At 47.9% G+C, this 17,645-nt stretch overlaps 1 protein-coding gene across 10 annotated transcripts in view; it reads right to left on the bottom strand.

Moving 5' to 3' along the window:
• HUWE1 (HECT, UBA and WWE domain containing E3 ubiquitin protein ligase 1) overlaps positions 1-17,645 on the bottom strand; it is a 179,190-nt gene that overhangs the window by 77,866 nt on the left and 83,679 nt on the right. For all 10 annotated transcript variants that reach the window (XM_075668491.1, XM_075668500.1, XM_075668495.1 and 7 more), the window contains 13 exons: positions 17,099-17,456; positions 15,983-16,150; positions 14,943-15,119; positions 14,427-14,519; positions 13,122-13,364; positions 10,230-10,370; positions 9,563-9,693; positions 8,091-8,172; positions 6,395-7,086; positions 4,766-5,006; positions 1,637-1,799; positions 1,179-1,349; positions 6-370 (listed from right to left, as the gene is read on the bottom strand). In XM_075668491.1, the coding sequence (XP_075524606.1) occupies positions 6-370; positions 1,179-1,349; positions 1,637-1,799; positions 4,766-5,006; positions 6,395-7,086; positions 8,091-8,172; positions 9,563-9,693; positions 10,230-10,370; positions 13,122-13,364; positions 14,427-14,519; positions 14,943-15,119; positions 15,983-16,150; positions 17,099-17,456 (3,025 nt within the window). The remainder of the gene's footprint in view (positions 1-5; positions 371-1,178; positions 1,350-1,636; positions 1,800-4,765; positions 5,007-6,394; positions 7,087-8,090; positions 8,173-9,562; positions 9,694-10,229; positions 10,371-13,121; positions 13,365-14,426; positions 14,520-14,942; positions 15,120-15,982; positions 16,151-17,098; positions 17,457-17,645) is intronic.

Here is a 17,645-nt window from a genome sequence, read left to right as displayed (position 1 = left end):
CTCACCTCCGGCACAAGCTCCGTCTGGCCCGCAGAGTAGACATGCTCGGCGACCATCCGGGCACACGGGGCATACGAGCGCACCAGTTCGGCTAGAAGCCGGCATACAGCAGACTTGGGCAGCAGGGGCAGGCTCTTGTCCTCCTTGGGGGCTGGGCCAAAAGGGCGGCTTCCCCCCGCAGGCCCCACACCCTTGTCCTCCACTCCCCCGGACGGGTCCAGGTTGGGTACGGGCTCTTCGTCCAGCAGGTCGGCGCCACTGCCCTCGCGCACGAGGTCAGCAGGCACAGTGCCACCTGCCCCTCCTACGACCCCTCCATTGGAGGACGAGGGCGGGCTCCCATTGGAGTCAGATGCCACATCTGCTTGACCTGCAGGAAAGCCCATCGCACCGGGCAAGCTACTACAGCCAACTGAACATTCAAAAGATTCAAACAGAACCAGACGCAGAACGAAGAGCCAGGCAAAGGAGAACTAGAGGTGCACATCTGCCAATCGTTGAACTTCAAAATTACAGTTACAGTAAGAGGAACTCTAAGGGACCATGAAGATATGTGTGACTCGTCACAAGTTAACCATAGGGCTCAAGTGCGCTAAAATATATGCGACAAAAAATAATTACATAGTACTAAAACCAAAAGGCTGCTCAAATAGAAAGAAAAGTTTATTACACTTACAAAGTGTTGCTCAAGGCACTCTACTGAATAATTGCTGGTTGCTGGCGCTTTGTAAACCTCTGCACTTTCACAAAAGTTGGGTAGATTCCTGGGTAGACTTTCAGGCTGCGCTGGTGTAATGATTTTTGTTTTCTGTTCCTACTGCCGTTCATCATTGGCCAGGCTGATAGCAAGCCTTCATTATCTGCATTGCCTGCTCACTGCCAAAGAAATGAGCAGAATTGAAGAAAGATCATTACATAACATGGCCCCAGCAGCCAAACGCTCAGCAAGCAACACATAACTGGCGCCTTTGATAGGCAGGGCAGAAACCAAGGAAATGGCAGCGCAGTTAAAGAAAGCAGAGAAGCAAGCAAAGCTGTGACATAAGGAAGAAATAGTGTAGAAGGGGCATAGCTATGTGACACAAGGAGTGCGGGACGTCTACGGGAGAACACTGAAGAGAAGGCCTTTTGTCCCATTGCAGATAGCTCAGTCAACGATGATGGCAGCGACTACCCACCTTCTTGAGGCGGTGGTGTGGGCAACGGGGTGGGCAGGACATTGAGCAGGTCGCTCATCACCTGGGCAACCACGTCACCCACGGGAGGCGGGCTCGTTGGCCCCTTGGCCGCGACGCACTTGAGGATCTGCACAGCGTTGCTGCTCGTGTACCGGCTCTCTTCCTCTTCAGCTGGAAAAGAGTAAAAAAGGCATTGCCTCTTCCAGACACAGCCTACTGTGAACGATGCATACCGAATACATGAGTTGCCCTTAAGGGCAACTGCAAAAGTTGAGTGCGAGATGTGCAAGTCCACATTTGTAGTTATCGCAGCTCTAATAAAATCTGTACAAAACCGCTCCGTGTTCAGTAGTGGAATTCCACAGCCACTGAAGTACCACGACGTGTGCACTCGTAAGCACTGACAAAGACGTCAGCAAGAGATGGAAGGTGAAATAAAATAAATAAAAAGTGCTCGCCTCTCTTGGACATCGGCAAAAGGGAGATGCGCAGGACGTTGGTGGCCACTCCCTGGAAGAGTTTCGGGTCACGGCAAGCGGCTGGACCCAGCACCCGCAGCACATAGTGCAGCTCCTTGGAGCTCACAGGACTGCCCCCCGCTGTCGCCATGGTGCGTGCAACCTGCAGAAGAGTGGGCACACGGCAGATTCAGTTTGGCTGTTGATCCAGCTTCTGCCCTAAACAGCCCCTAGCAAATGGCTTCTCGCTCACTTAGAGATGCACAAAGGGGTGCCCATAGTAAAACGTCAACATAGCAATAAGTCGGGATTCTCTGCTACGTTTATGTGCAGTCGAGCAGCTTATGTACAGTGAATGCGGTGCGCAGTCATCAAACAAAGTGAGGAGGCAGAAAGCGGAGGAGTGGAGAGGAGACGGCCCGCGCATGCGCTGAGTTGCCGGCGGCTACGGCATCTGCAGCCCCGTGGGCGATCTCATCTGTGCTTCCAAGAGGGGGGGGGGGGGGAAGGGGCAGGGTGCCATGATGTGGGGAGGGCTACACTCATCTGCGGCATCTGCTAGTGAGCTCAGACCACGGCACCAACGTGTGTGACACAGATCACTGCTCCTGCAAGGGGTGATGGCAAGTGGCTACGAGTAAGGCTCAATGTGACGCTTCCTTGGGTGTTGTCGCTGCTGACACTGGTGGCACGACTGCCCCGCGTTGTTGGTGGAACGAAAGCGCGAGAAGAAAAACTTAGTGCCGCGCAAGAGGGGATGTGCAGCAAACGATGGCTACGATATGGCGCCAGAGTAGCGCGTGTCGTCTGTATGGAAACAAAGGACTGCATGAACGGAGGCCTGTCTGCGGCGGCTGCTGTGAATCGCACACAAGCGTCACCCATGCACTGCCTCTCGCAATATCCTGATGAACAAGGCAGGTGTGCCTGTTTGCACTGTTTGGAATGTGTCGCACCAGACAGCTCGTTAGCGCAAGCCAATACATCACAATATGAAAACACATAAGAGTGTGGGGTTCTCAGCCGTGCTCTTGGGACAAAGGAATGACAACACAGTGGTGCAAACAATCACAAGGGCATTTAATATTTATTGCACCTTTTATATGCCAATGCCTGCTAGCCGAATTACTACGCTCAGAACATGCCAATGGGTGCGACAAATCTAGGAAATCCAACTCACCGCGAATGTATATTGGGCTAATATGTTCACTCGGTGTTGGCCACCAACGCATGGTCGCTTGCATGTACGGTCATGTGAACGATGGCACGTTCTTACGAGGCCTCGCGAGACTGTCTACGCAGAAGCATGGATAGGCACACGTGCAGAACGTCTGTGCCACTTGCTGACCCAAACCATGGGTGCGATCTTATACGCGTTCCAAAATAGAACAGAGGCGGTTCGTTCCACCGAGCCAAATACGATTCGTCAATTTGAACCATGCCGAACGCCATGACGTCAATTGTGACGTGATATCTGCTGTCAATCATTCCGTGTTGTCTGCTATCCGACAAACGGAACGGAACATACCGCCTATTTCATGACGTAAAGAACGAACCGCCTCCGTTCTATTTTGGAATGCGTACAAGATCGCACCCCATGTTGGTTTCACCCATCGGTAGTTTTACCCTGGCGCACAAAGCCTGTCTTTTCCGTTGATTGATATGGCCACTGATTCTAGCCTTCCCGATTGCAGCACTCCCAGTTTTAAGAATCATCCATATCAACAATGCGAGCTCTCAAGTCCGAGTCATGCAAAATTTGCAGCTTCTTCTCAAGCAACACACCTTAGCGCACTGTCGGCACCATCTTTTACTAACTGCGCTGTCCGCAGCTTTGGGGCTGCTTCTGCGCTGCATAGAAAGGGTGGGCGCCACTTCGCTTCTCGCTTTTTTTTTTCTCTCTTCTTTTTTCTGGACATGTGGTGCAAAATCGTGGGCAACAGATGTGAAGTGGCTGGTGCCATATTGTGGCGGCAACTTGCGCTGCTCTCTGTGGCTTGTACAATTGGGAGGCGGGCGGGACGCGCTGTATGGTAATGGCAGCATATTCAAACTTCTGTAGGCAAACTTTTCACACCTTCTTGGCATTGTTCGTTTAAGGGGAACTTAGCAATGCTAATGTCACAATTTTCCTGCATGGAAAACGTCACCCAGAAGGCAAGATCCTTATCGCTATATCCGATATGCAACGAAGAACATGTCGTTATATACGTATCTTTTTTATCATAGCCCTAATGCAGAAGTTGACACTTTTAAGTCGACTCATCGTTATAACTGACAGTTATATGTGGTACCATTATAAGTGGACTGCAATAAAGTGCTATACTTTTGCGTGGGATTCCGGAAGGGATGTTACAACTGTGCGATATAAACAATAATTTGTTATATCCATCTGCCATCTGTAATATACCCAGGCCACACAAGTGCTGAAACTTAGCATGCGAACAACAGTGATGCAACTCGCAACTTAGTGGGTGGAGAAAACAGTTTTCAGAAGCACAAGCTGCGATTTCATATCGGCTAGTTAACTGCTCATCTAGAGGGACACGAGTACAGTGTACGAGTCTAATGGTCACCAGAATGCTAGCTAGAAGGTAGGACAACCCACGCTCAGCTGAACATGGCTTGAACAATGGAGCGAATTTTGCAGCTCAAAGCACTGAAGTGCGGAAAGAAAAAAAGAATGAAGGTTTAGCGAAAGAAGGATCAATGCGAGCACATGAGCAGACCAACTCGCTCTAACTGCTATTCTGAACGTTGGACCACATCGTACATTACTGCCAGACTTGTATAGTTTGAAGCAGTACTACCAAATCTGATGCCCAAGCTTCTGTGCCTTGCAGGGTATTTGGTATATCTGATTCACAGCCTGCACTTTCTGAACTAGTTCAGGAGATGCTGCGCTCCTCTATTTGTTGTGCCATTCGTTCAGCACAGTGCACCATTCGTGTAAGACAGTTCACAAAATTCCCTGCACTTGCCAGAGAGGTAAGTGCATGGATCATGCCGGTGATGCCATGTCGGTTCAGCACGAGCAACAACTCGCAGGTACTAGTCCACGAATTGAATGGAACTAATGGTAGTCAGCTCTGCGCTGACTGGCACATCACAGCTGTAAGCAATCGTTACCTTGTCCATGGCGTGCGCCAGGGTGGGTGGCTCCTCGACCACGTGTCGCACCAGCAGCGAGGCGAGCGAGGCAAATCCCGAGAAGGCCGATGCCTGGGTGAGGCCCAGCAGCAGACGAGGCCCCCCCAGGGCGGCAAATGCCTGCGCAGCCTCGTGGCACCGCGTCAGCCGCAGAGACAACCGCAACACCCCATGCAGCGTGTCGGGCTCCACGGGGATGCTGAGCAGGCCGACACAGGACCTGCAAACATACATCCGGGACGAAACTTAGCTGGAGCGCGGACAGACGAAGACGCAGTGCTAGGCATCGGTGCTCAACTGTTTTCTAGCCTAGATTAAAGCGTAGAGTTTCTAACGAAAATTGCTAAAAGGAACACTGGCACTGTGCTCATTTGGATACCAGGAGAATGACGATTACCTACATAGATTTGTCATCTTAGACCTAGTTTCAGTGCATAATTGTAGACTCAATGCCTCAAACCACAAAATGTTTCAGTTATCAGAACAAGATCATCTGCATCAATAAAGTGTTGATGCAAGACCCACAGGCGTTTTGGAAATTTCTTACATAACTCATCATCGGAAAGAACATACCATATCCATAGCACGACTGATGCTGGAACATCTATTTTCCTACGCTTGTCCCTAGCACACTTTGCGCATGGGAACTAATTTCTAGGGGTGTGCGAACAGCAATTTATCAGACTGAATCAAATATTGCATATCCTTCAAGCAGTTTTCGAATAATAAGCAGCCATTTTTGCAATTAATGTGAAACAGTATTAACATCCTAGTGCTCATAAGCTTAGCAATTTTCTGTCATTACACTGCTCATTATCAAGCACTGTAACAGAATAATTGAATGGAGCATTAGTAACGATTAAGCAGTTTGTTTGCATATACAGGGCTTCTCAGAGAGTGCAAAACATCCCTGTAACAAAGCCTATTCTACTATGTAGCCCGTTGCAAAATGAAAGTTCTCAAGTCTAATATGTAGGATATGCCCGCAGGGATGAAAATTATCGTACTTTTGCTCCAATCTCACATTTGAATGGCCAAAATTGAGATTTTAAAATATTGCAAAACTATTCTAAAAATATTTCTATTTACTAATAGTGACTACTCGTTTCAAAGACAATATAATGGGACGCTGCTTGATTTGTTATCTGAAAGTTTCAAATATTTGCATGCCCCTATTAATTACACAACACAATTCGAATCCCAATTTGCTTTTGTGTGATTTCATTGTTCAGCGTCCTTGGTGAGTACAGCTGCAGGTGCAGCCCCGCCTGAAATCCAACTAAGGAACATTATGAAACAGTTGGCTTGTTTCTAGATGAGATCAGCCTAGCCTTTTACAGACAGCTGGATGAATGTACATACAGCCCGCATCAAAATGCCTATGCCCCCATGCAGGCTCAACAGGTGCTTTCATCAAGGAACTCATACAGAACAAGTTAGTAAGGGCACTAGGTCACACCAGCTGCAAACAGGCCTGGCACAGGCCACTTCTGCTTGGCCATTGGTATTCAAAGGTTAAAATATTTTCATGGCTGCCACAAACCTGCAAGATGAGGCGAAAGTCCGAAGATGCACGCAGAATGTCAAGGCCCAAGCAGCCCTACTAACCTGATCAATGTCGAGCACTGGTGTGGACTCAAGCCCTTCACTGTTGTCGGTGTCACGGGCGTTGTCGATGATGCCGATGCATTTCCAGAGTCGGCTCCTGCAGTAGCCACTGCACCCGCTGCGTCTGCAGAAGCAGATGACAGTGTTGGCACAGAAGCAGACGCCATGGTGCCTGCAGGGGTGGTGCCTGCAAGGGTGGTAGCTGCAAGGGTGGTGGTGGCAGGCGTGGTGGCTGCAGGTGTGGTGGTGGCAGGCGTGGTGGCTGCAGGCGTGGTGGTGGCAGGTGTGGTGGCTGCAGGCGTGGTGGTGGCAGGTGTGGTGGCTGCAGGCGTGGTGGCTGCAGGCGTGGTGGCGGGCGGTGCACTGGATGGTGCAGTGGCAGCAGCTCCAGTGCTGGCACTTGTTCCAGCACCGGCATCGCTTGCGGTGGCCGACGAACCACCCGCCGGCGCACTTGTTGCTGCGGACGGCTTGCCATCCCAGGCAAGCATGACAGGGCGCCAGTTGCCAGTTTCTTCATTGATCTGCACCATCGTTGAAAACTGCACCGTGTACTTGCGACGGCCAGCTGTGAAGTGGACGCTGGGTTCAACGGCACAGTACGCATCGTCGATGGCTTTGTTGTTGAGAGCCGTGTAGGCGTTCCACCGACCCGTCCGATCGTCGAACCACTTCCACTGTCGTTTTGGCAGCTGCAAATGATGACGCACAAGAAATGATCAACCATACTAAGCGGACTGAAAAGAAAGTATCAAATAGAAGAAAAACTGCAGTGCTGCTTTTAATCCCTGTATGAGCGCCAAACAGTCAACTGAAATTACACGAACACACATGATGGATCTAGTAGCTGTAGTTCACACCTGCCAGTGAACTAGGATCCAGACATGAACAGAAATATAAGAGAAAGTAAAAATGGTTTTAACTTCACATCAAACCCACCAAGCAGGTACAGTTCTTCTCTATGTCATCCCCTACAAGACTGTAGTAAGCAGCCTTCAGTCCATTTCCAATGCACTTAGTGCTAGGCTAGGACAAAGAAAACCTTGCTAGCCTACAAAATGGAACAGAACAAGTCTACGGTCGAACAGAGCAAGTCTAAGCTCACAAGCGACTGAGCAATGTATTTTCACAACTAAAAGTTAGCGAGGCACTGCCAAGGCCAGGTAAAACATATACAGAACAGAAGCTCAGAATTAATTCATGCACTTGAAACAACTACAAGCTCTACAATACAAGTTTTCTTCATTCCAAGATGTCGAGATTATGGTCAAATGGTACAATTGCAGCGTAGATAAGAAAGCAATGTTAAACATGTTTCAGCTGAGTTGCAATACTTCTTGTTAACAGTGGTTCATTTATACAAAGTTTTAAGTTGCATGCACATGTGTGCTTGCTTGGAGATTAATTAGTTGTATAATGGTAGCTCAAGCCACGCTCCACCAATACACAAGTTCTATGAATGTTATCACCGGATATTTTTAATTCCCTGTGTTCGTGGCAAGTTCAAATTTCATCTAGATGACCTACCGACTCGAGAAAGCTCAAAAGCGTTTTAGAAGTAACGGGACTGAATCTAAACAAATAAAACATTAACAAGCATGTGTTGACATGACAGTGAAATGTGAAGGTCTGTAACGCATGTACCTGTAATACATGCAGTACATGGCAGCAACCAAGAAGTACTGAGGGTGCCAACCTGAAGCAGAGGTGCTCTCCTCTTGGATGCCACCGACGCCTTCTCGTACAAGTCTATAAGCAGGATCAGAGACACCAGCCACCTGGACCATCGTTCAGGAGAGAAGAAACATACAATTGTCAATGCACTATACCACATCCTACCTTGTAATCGCAGGGCTTTCTTTTGGTTTGCACTCGTCTCATGAACGTTAAAACCTTAACACTTTCCTGTCCACAGCTTTACCCATCAATAGCTCGTCATCAATTTCATATTTTACCGCGCCCAGAGTGGTTTCGGAGAGCTAGCGTCATCCAGTGCATAAAAGAGGAACTATTTTTCTGGTTTCGCTTTTGTGTTTCCTTTTTTTCACCATGGGGGGGATTTCTAAAGCGACTTTTAGTTGGGCGTGACGAGCGCTTGTAGCTTCCGACAAGGCGTCGACGTTGCAAGCAGATGCCCTTCGGAAACGGCGAATTTCGACAAACTCCGACGAGTCTGCATCAGAATTTTTGGATGGCGGTAGCACCACAGACTGGGAAGATGATTTTGATTCATCAGACTTCAGCATGGACGGTGAAAGTGCGTCAAATAGTCCCAGAACGTCAACAGGTATCCATCAGCAGTTTATTTTCTACTACAAACTGTTTTATTGCTGCAGCACTCAGATCTAAAGATATCTGGTGTGTTCTAAAGGTCACAGTTCTTATCTGCAGGATGCCAACGTCATTTGGGCAGTATCACTTGCCACTGGCGGTGAAAAGGAGTTCTGCATGAGAAGGCGGCCGGGAGTGGACCTTGGCATTACGCTGTTATTACGCTCTGCAGTGCCATGGGGCGGTTCGTAAGGGCTGCCGCACAAGCACGATAGCTACTAGGACTAACATTTTCCTTTGCATATAAAGGACTTCTGCAGATAGAAAGCTTACATTTGCAGGAATGTTGTATATAGCCTTTTTGTTCAAAATGCATATTTCGAATTTTTTAAATGTTCTTTGGTGCAAAGCAGCATCAATGTTCTCAGAGTTTTCTGGTTCTCGTAACAAATTTATTAAACAATTTTATTCAGAGAATTGTTAACAAATGTTCGCTTGAAAATAATGCTATTAGAAAGCACATTCCTTCTTTACAAATTGATACCATACATTCTAATACCAAGCATTGGCTGAAGCAGTAAAAAAATCATTTACTAGACTACTCAAAAACGAATTAAAACCTCCGCTCATAGTCTCCACGGTTAGCCGGTGTGCCACTGCAAAGGCTGACATGCAATGACTGTACCACCTGTAAGGGTTGGTCCTTGGGCGTTGAAAACTTTCAACATTCATCAATTTAAAAGGATGCAAACACACCCAGCCACATACTTCGATTGTCAAATGCGCGTGGCTGCTTGATTTCACGTTTTTCATGTGTGCAGGCCTTGACAATTGTAGTGCTGTATTTACGACTCCAGCGACTTACGTTATAAGATATTTATGTGGAAGGGCACCTACTTGGGTGTTGCGGGTGGCTCCTTTGGCAGAGTCGGCAGCACCAGCACCTGCTGGGCGGCATCCACCAGCTGCACCAGAAGGTCCACCAGGCTCTGCTCCTCTAGCAGGGTGGCACACGGCAGGCGCATCTCCTGCCCCAAAACATCGCGAAACACAACGTTGAAGTTCATCTACAGCAACACGGAGCTGTCAGACACAGACAGAAGAGAACATTAGGCTCCAACTTTCCACTTTGTGATAAACTACTGACATGAAATTTTTCTGATTACAGTAACTGGAGGCATGTTACTTATGACAACTGGGTGGGCCTTAGATTTGGGTGCACCTAATTTCCTAAAATTTTAGCCCATAACTGCCCATTTTACATCCTACCTTGGTGCTGAAGCAGCGCACCGACAAGGACAAGGCAAGACAAGAAAACACGACACTCGCTGCACTCGCAACTACTTTTGCATATTAAATTTTGGGGCATGTTAGAATCAGATAAATAAAGTATGTACTACACCATTACCAATGCTACCTTCAGTACATCAGCACAGCTTAGATGCTGCAACTACAGGAAATCTTACTCTGAAGGCTCCAGGGAGCTACCTGGTGCATGTCAGTGGAAGAAGCATGACTGGCACGCAGTGATAACACCCGGGATAGGGCAGGCGTTCACCCTCACCTCAAAGAGCAGAGTGAACAGGTGGATGCGGACGGCAGCCATGTTGGCCACAGGAAGTGTGGCAAGTTGGACAGCCTGCTCCGCCTGTGGCAAGTCGTCCCGCAGTGCTATCTCCAGCAGGGAAGTCACAGTAGTCCGAACCTGCCAAAATGGGCATGCAACACACTTGCATGTCACCTCCATGCAGGAACTCATTTTATAGCAACACAGTTTTGAAGAGCTGCCAAACAGAAACGCTAGGTCACAGTGAATAGACAGATTGTTCACGTAAAACAGATCACTCTTAAAATTTTTTGCATGTGCGTTTATTAGGCAGACGCTAACCGATTATCAGGGGAGAACTCTTCTACGACTGTTAAATGGAACAAATTTTTTCGGCCCCTTGGATTTCCGTTTATTGAGAGTCTACTGTATTTTATTCCTTTTTAGAAACCCTCAGTGATGGCTAGCCAATATTCATAATGATATGTGCAGAGCGCCGCTTATACCACTGAAGCACAAAAGGGAAAACCATTAAAATACAACTGATATATTGCATAATTGTTGCATTATCGAAGTCTTGGCTACTAAGATTTTTTAAAATTTAATCTTTCCCACTACTGTGGTCGCACAAACTTCACAAACTGTGTGCAAACATGCCTTCAACTGCCTAAGCGAGACCTGCATGGCACATGGTTGTCAATGTGTCAACATTAAATTTTTTAAAATTCCATGGACATGACACCAATTAGGGGGGGAACGTATTTTCTTTTTTCTTTTAAAGCTTACCCTGAGACTCCTTTCGAGGGGCACACAGGCCTTTTATTAAGACTTTACCTTTGGATGTAGCACACAATCATAAACAAACACAGCAAATACTGACACGCAACAGATTGTTTTTAGATCTGAGAAACTTTTTTGGTAACTTTAGTATCGCAAAAAGACCTGCTTGTATCAGAGCAAGAACCCGCCCTTCTGCATCCTTCCACGATCGGAAGACTTTCAACAAAAGGTTGCACAATTGAGGAGCTAAAAGCGTTCTACAAAATGTATTTTTCATAAAACTTGACACAACATCAGAGGTTTTAGAAATAAAGTCAACAATTGAGTTCTTGGATTTTATGGATATGCCCGATAAGTACCCATACAGCAAATGTATATAAGATAGCCTGAAATTTTGGATGCAAAAACCTTTTGCCGCCTGATTTTCAGGTCTTTTTGCCATGACCGCCGGTCCGAAACGGCATTATCGATGCCACCACCACCGCCATTTTGATTATCTCGCCGCCTCGAACGTAGGCAGATCCACTGGCAGCTGTAGCCACCACCACAAATAACGCTAGGCCTAGCTAATTCGACATTCGCCACCAAGCTTCTTGCTGTTCAGTGGTGTTTTACACTAAAACGATTCACCGCTGTTAGCAATGGCGTGGACTCCGCCTCTGTAATCCTCATCAATGTCTTCGAAGCTCGAAAGCACGACGCACCGCATAATGCCCATTCCGGAAAGTCAGGTTCGCCTCAATACAGCAGTGTTAAGTGGTGAAGCACACGAAGAGGAAGAAGGGGCAATTGCTACAGGACACAGTATATTGGCACGCACTAGTTACGCTAGAAGTCGAGGAAGAAGAAGTGTGCGTGGTAGCTGCTGCAAAAATGAACTGTAAACGGCCGTTCGCTTAGAACTGACTGACTGGCTTTTCCTCTCGTGACAATATGTTCCTTACTTATATACGCATGCATCTGCCATCTCCTGTCACAGTACAAGCACCGATATGCCTAATAAGTGTACTGACAGGCCTTCAGAGCTATTTCAGACGTGCTTGTGGCGATTTCAGCCCCGAGGAGCAGAAAAAGACATGCATTTCTTTTTTTTTTGACTGCCCGATTTTTCAGACGTTTTCGCATTTCCTAGGGAGTTCAAAGAAATCAGACATTGTTCTCTCAAAACCTTCTGCGAGCATTACACATAGCTGGTTCCAATAACAGCGGATCTGACTCATTGCAAAGTGGTTGAATGCACTAAGTGCTTCATTTCGAGAAGTGGACAGTTTTTGTTCGCCAGAATCATGCATGTCAAAAAGCCTAGTTTTCAGCGCTTTGTAGTCAAACTGCAGCGGCAAACCAACCAGCAACCAACTGACACAAATTAGCAACAGACGAGAGAGGCACGGGGCACTACCATATGCGAAACAAACACTGAACCTGCTCTCAATGAGAGACTCGAAGGATTTGGCTCACGAGCAGTACAAGTGCCTGGCTGGAAATAACGATGCCAGTGTGCCACCTGGATTGATCGCTACACGTGCACCTCGGGTGCCTGGTGCACGTTGCTTACTGCCCAATGACACAGGGCAATATTCTTAACATTCTGCCATATGTCGCCGATGGCCCAGGTTTGCTTTTATAACATCACATAATCTTCACGTTCTGCCCAAGGAACTGAAATACAAGCAACGAACTTAACCTTCATGATAAAGCAGAACAGTTTTACTCCTCAGTAAAAATAAATCTGTCAAAATGCCTCATTTTCAATGTCTACTGCGTACAGGTCTTCTGCTTCATTAGCCAGGATGCGCGTCTCCCGAGAAACGGAACGAGTCATCGTATACCGGCACCAATGTGCTTGTTTTTTGCCTCGAGACAGCAAACGCAACTGACCAGTGGTGATGAGCTTGTGTTCTGGACCGAGTTATCACTATCTCGTGAAACACAAGTCACTCAGCTTGACTTGGCTGGCTGACAAACCGTGCCGCCTGCCATGTGTGCCCGGAATACAGCCTACTGTCACATGCTCCGAATGACGTGACCCGACAAAGGTTTTCGCCAACCGGTGGTGCTATAATTACACAAGGAAAGCTCAACATGGCCCCGATAACGAGGCCTCTCGAAGCTCGTCACTCTGCCACGCACCTCCTGGAGCAGGCTGGCAAGCATCTGGTCACGCCACACAACACCGTTGCGGGCCACCACAGCACCCAGCAGGTCGCAGACACGGTAGACCGTCTCGGGCAGGGCGTCCAGCAAGCGCAGGCAGCCTGGCAGCATGTTCTCCGTGAAGCGGTCCATCACGTGCGGCTCAGCCGGTTCCTCTTCTGGCTGGACCTTTTCATCATCCTCCTCTTCGTCACGCATCACTTTGTCACTTTCTTTAGCCTGTATCAAGAAAGAAAGGGCAGCACAAAACTTGAGCTTTGAGGGGCACTAACAAGATGACAAATTTTACAAACCAGCATGCTTGTAGTCAATCCAGAACTAACGGCAGTCTTTGTTTACTACAGTGAAATCCCCAAAATTTATATCTCTTAATTTGATTTGACGGATAATTCACACTGCTCTGTTGGTCCAGGCAAATTTCCATGTATTTGAATAGGGAAATATGCTTGCAAATTTAAACTCCGAAAATCGTGCAATAGTTGTTTTGAACATTTCTCACTCCCAATGACCGCTTTTGGACAAACCAGAGCCAAAGGCGAAGGGTCGATGCATTGTTAGCCACAATAATGATGCTGCCGAAAACGGCAAGGAATGATGTGCTAGAAGCAGAGACCGAATCCAAGCAAGCAGAGCGGCATGCTCCATCCAAAAAAGCAGGATGAAAAGGAAAAAGAAAATGAAAGCAAAAAAATCGGAGAGGAATGCTGCTTTCGGCACGTGTCGCGTGCTGATGGAGAAAAGATGCCATATTTTCTTATGTATAAAAATAACCCCCAATTACACATCACTGCAGAAATAAAAAATTCGCAAACAAAGCCCGCAGAATTAACTGCATACAAAGACACTAAGATCTTTGTAAAAACAGTATCAATTCATGGTTGTACAACTCACACATGTGGTGCCATGAGTGTCGCTCCCCAACTTCTTGGCAATGCCGATAACCTTCAGCTTCTGCTACGCTACTGTTTTCAGACGCAGCTCATCGTGGTCCGAGTTGTAGATTGTAGCGCACACTGCGCTGCTGTGAAGCCCCCCTTAAAGGCAAAATTCGCACTGATCGGGCCCTATATTTCACGGGTCTGTCCTTAGTTCGAACTATGTTTTTATTCGAATGAGCTTCCAGTCCGCTTTAAGTTCAAATTAACGAGATTCCACCGCACAACCTTTATCAGGAGCAGTAAAATTTTCCCAATTGCCAACAATTATAAGCTGCAATGGGAAGGGCACTTGTGTGATACTGCTGATGCAAATGAACGCGAATGTTAAGAAGCTGCTACCAACCTGTCCTGCTGTGACATTTTCACCCAAGGACATGGCAATGGCCCGCATCATTTGGTCTTCCTCCGACATTTCCAAGTCAGAACCAGGCAAGTCCTGCAACAATGATAAAACCTTTTTTTTATTGAATTCAAATTGCCCGCCAGTCGTTCTTAAGGTAGTTGAGTTTGTCAAAGCTTGGGAAGCCTGCTGACTTCTTGCAAAACTGCTCATTTTTTAAACCAGCTTGGTCTCAGATGGGGTGACAAAATTGTGAACAAGTCTTTTTTTTTAGCAAGGATGGCACTTTGGCGTGCCATTGAGAAAAGGACAAGGAGTTGAGAGTAGGTTCACACAGTGGAAGAGAGTGCTTGGGTGGTAGCTGCGACAAGTCTATCAGTGCCCTAACGCCCTAGCAGAATCCAAGATTAAGTTGCACAAGACACTGGAAGTTCCCGTTACTACGTCAAGTGTCAATGAGCCCTAAACAATGGGGCACTTCACAGTAAAAGTAAGAGTCCTGGCAGTCGTGCCACTCACCGCAAGTGGCTGTCCAGAGGCACCCGAAGGTGATCCAGCGGCACCTGGGATGACTCCGGATGCACTTGGCGCCAAGGGCGCCGGATGGCTGAGCAGGTAGTCAGTGGCCTGCTCCAGAGAAGCAGAGTGCGCGAGGGCCTCCGTGGCCAGCTCTCGGCAGAAGCCCATGTCCATCAGCTGCAAAGATTTTTTTTTCGTCAGGACAACACAGACTGCTAAACTACTGGCCTGGTGAGCGCTTTTAAAAGATGTAGCACGACCAACGGCAGTGCGAGCTCCCCGTTACATGGCAGTATCACTAAACAAAACTAAAACAAAGGCGATGATGAGCACCAATGTGCCTGGTGGACCACACAAGCCGAGCACGACTCCGCACCAATGGGCAAACTAGGGCTGCTTTCCGCGACCTGGTTCACATGAAATGCACTTGACGGATCCTGTAAGAGCACCTAGTGGACAGTCCATTTCGGCCACTGCAGATGGCACTTACTCCTTACTCGTAACCTAGCCCCGCCAATCAGCACAACAGCAGCAGCTGAAATGGGCAGTTAGACCACTAGGTGAACTTCAACAAGATATCAGTGCAATCTCGAAGGCCACACCTAGCTGAGCCAAACCTGATGGGAGTTCACAGAAAAACAAGGCCTCTGGAGCCAACGCTTCAACAATGGGACTTGTCTCGTTACTGCCCTGATGAAGACAAGTACGCTGTGGAAACGGTTTCAGACATCCTTTGTTGATCATCTTCTACAGTCCAACAAGAATTCTCGTCAGAATCGTACTTATTCCAGACCTTCAAATTCAATTTCATTGGTGACATCACACATCGTACTCCCCAATAGAGTGATTTCTGTGCATCGAAGAATAAAGGCAAGCAGCCATACAAATTAAGCGCTTGCTTCGAACACTGGATGACCCCCACTGATATTATACACCACAATGAGCTTGAACTTGGCAAATGCGACGCATCCCCGACAAAAGCTATAAAAAAGCATGTTGCCCATGCATTATGTTTTCAACAAGTGCCACCACTCACTCACCTGTTGCAGATGGTCCTGGTTGATGTCCTCATGCGAGGGTGCTCCCAGGGCCCCTCTAGAGGACCGGACACTACCATGTAGCAGCGCACCTTCCGACACCGCAGAGGTGGCCGCGGTTCCCGAACCACCCACTGCCGACACTGCTTCCTTTTCCTTGGCAAGTTTCTCCTGCAGAGGGAAAAGAGACATACACGTCAGCACAACATGCCATACGTTCTGACTAAGAGTGCCTCAACACTTAGCCTCTTGCCAGTGTAAACTGTTTGATCAACGAAATAACAGCACATTGAAATGGTTGCTTTCAAGCGCACTACAGCCCACTTGGGGTGCGGTTTGTTTATATCTGGCTGGTCGAAATCAAGCGCTCGAACCATATTCATCTGGTTCCTTTGGAGCACCGGGCTTCAGCTCAGAGTGCTTAAAGGCATTCTCGCATGGCTACTGTGATTGCTCTCAAAGCAGCTGAACATTTGACTGGGGCAGTTTTTTTTTTCCTGGCTCCAATGCCTAGAAAGCTCCGCACTGGTGCACGCCAACTTGGAGCATGGTAGGCACCAGTCAAATGTACCATAAGGTTCTACATCAGTGCTCCTGTTGTACTTTCTCGAACAGGCTAACTGAAATGGACTCGCACATCGACTTGCAATCGTCAAGAGCTTGGTGTGCATGCATGGGTGCGTGTGTACGCTCCTGTGTTGGCATGCCTTTTGCTACTGCAGCAGTGGAGACAGAGATAATGATACTGGTGCACCAACTAGCCCCTACACAAGGCTTAGAAGTGATCACAGTACTGAGCTCTTCAATACAACATTCACACAATACAAGAGCCCAACTCCCTCGCTTACAGAACTCCTCCAGCTAAGCTATCCTTCAACTTACTTTTCTTTTTTTATGTTTATGTATTGTTTACTTGGAAAAACATACAGAAGAGCTGTTTCAAAACTGGCATTCTCTTAACAGGATTGCACAAGATTTTAGACAGAAGGTTGCTAAGGGCTTTAACTTTATTGTGTGCTGGGGTCTACACATTCCACTTCCTTCATGGAAATTTCCCCACACGAAGGCACAGGAGGTGCTCCCGACTTCCACAGGAGGACGATGATGCCCGTAACTCACCCGGATGAGACCTTCCCCACGCAGCAGGTGGCAGAGGATGGCCAGCATGGACTCGGACATGCGGTCGCCGTACACCTTCAGGGGCTTGCGGTCCCAGAGCTGCATGATGGCGTCGAAGGCCCGCTTGTGCGTGTGGATCAGGTAGAGGACGGGGCTGAATGCCGGCACCGCCCCGGAAGTCGCTGACCGGGCAGGCAGGGTGTGGGGCGACTCCAGCACCATGCGCGGGTTGACCATCTTCTCGAGCAGCATGAGCCAGGCATCGAGGAACTCGCCCGTGCCTTCCGGCAGGTCGGGGCTCTCCAGCCCTTCGTTCAGGGGCACCTTGCCGCCGCACGTCAGTGCCCAACGGAATGTCCTGAAGGGAGGAGAGAAGTGCTGTGTTCAAAGGGACACTAAAGGGAAGTAAATTTCCACTAATACGCACTCTGCTCACAGAATGAAACATGTAAATTTATGCCTAACCAAGAGATTAGTACAGGGTGTTTCAGTGAACACTTTCAAAATTTTTTAAAGGTTGCCTGTAGCAGATACCACAAATTTAGTT

This window comes from Dermacentor variabilis, chromosome 9 (genome assembly GCF_050947875.1).
Source record: "Dermacentor variabilis isolate Ectoservices chromosome 9, ASM5094787v1, whole genome shotgun sequence".
In the NCBI taxonomy this organism is placed as follows: Eukaryota; Metazoa; Arthropoda; class Arachnida; order Ixodida; family Ixodidae; genus Dermacentor; species Dermacentor variabilis.
This window is presented reverse-complemented; position numbering and strand designations above follow the sequence as displayed.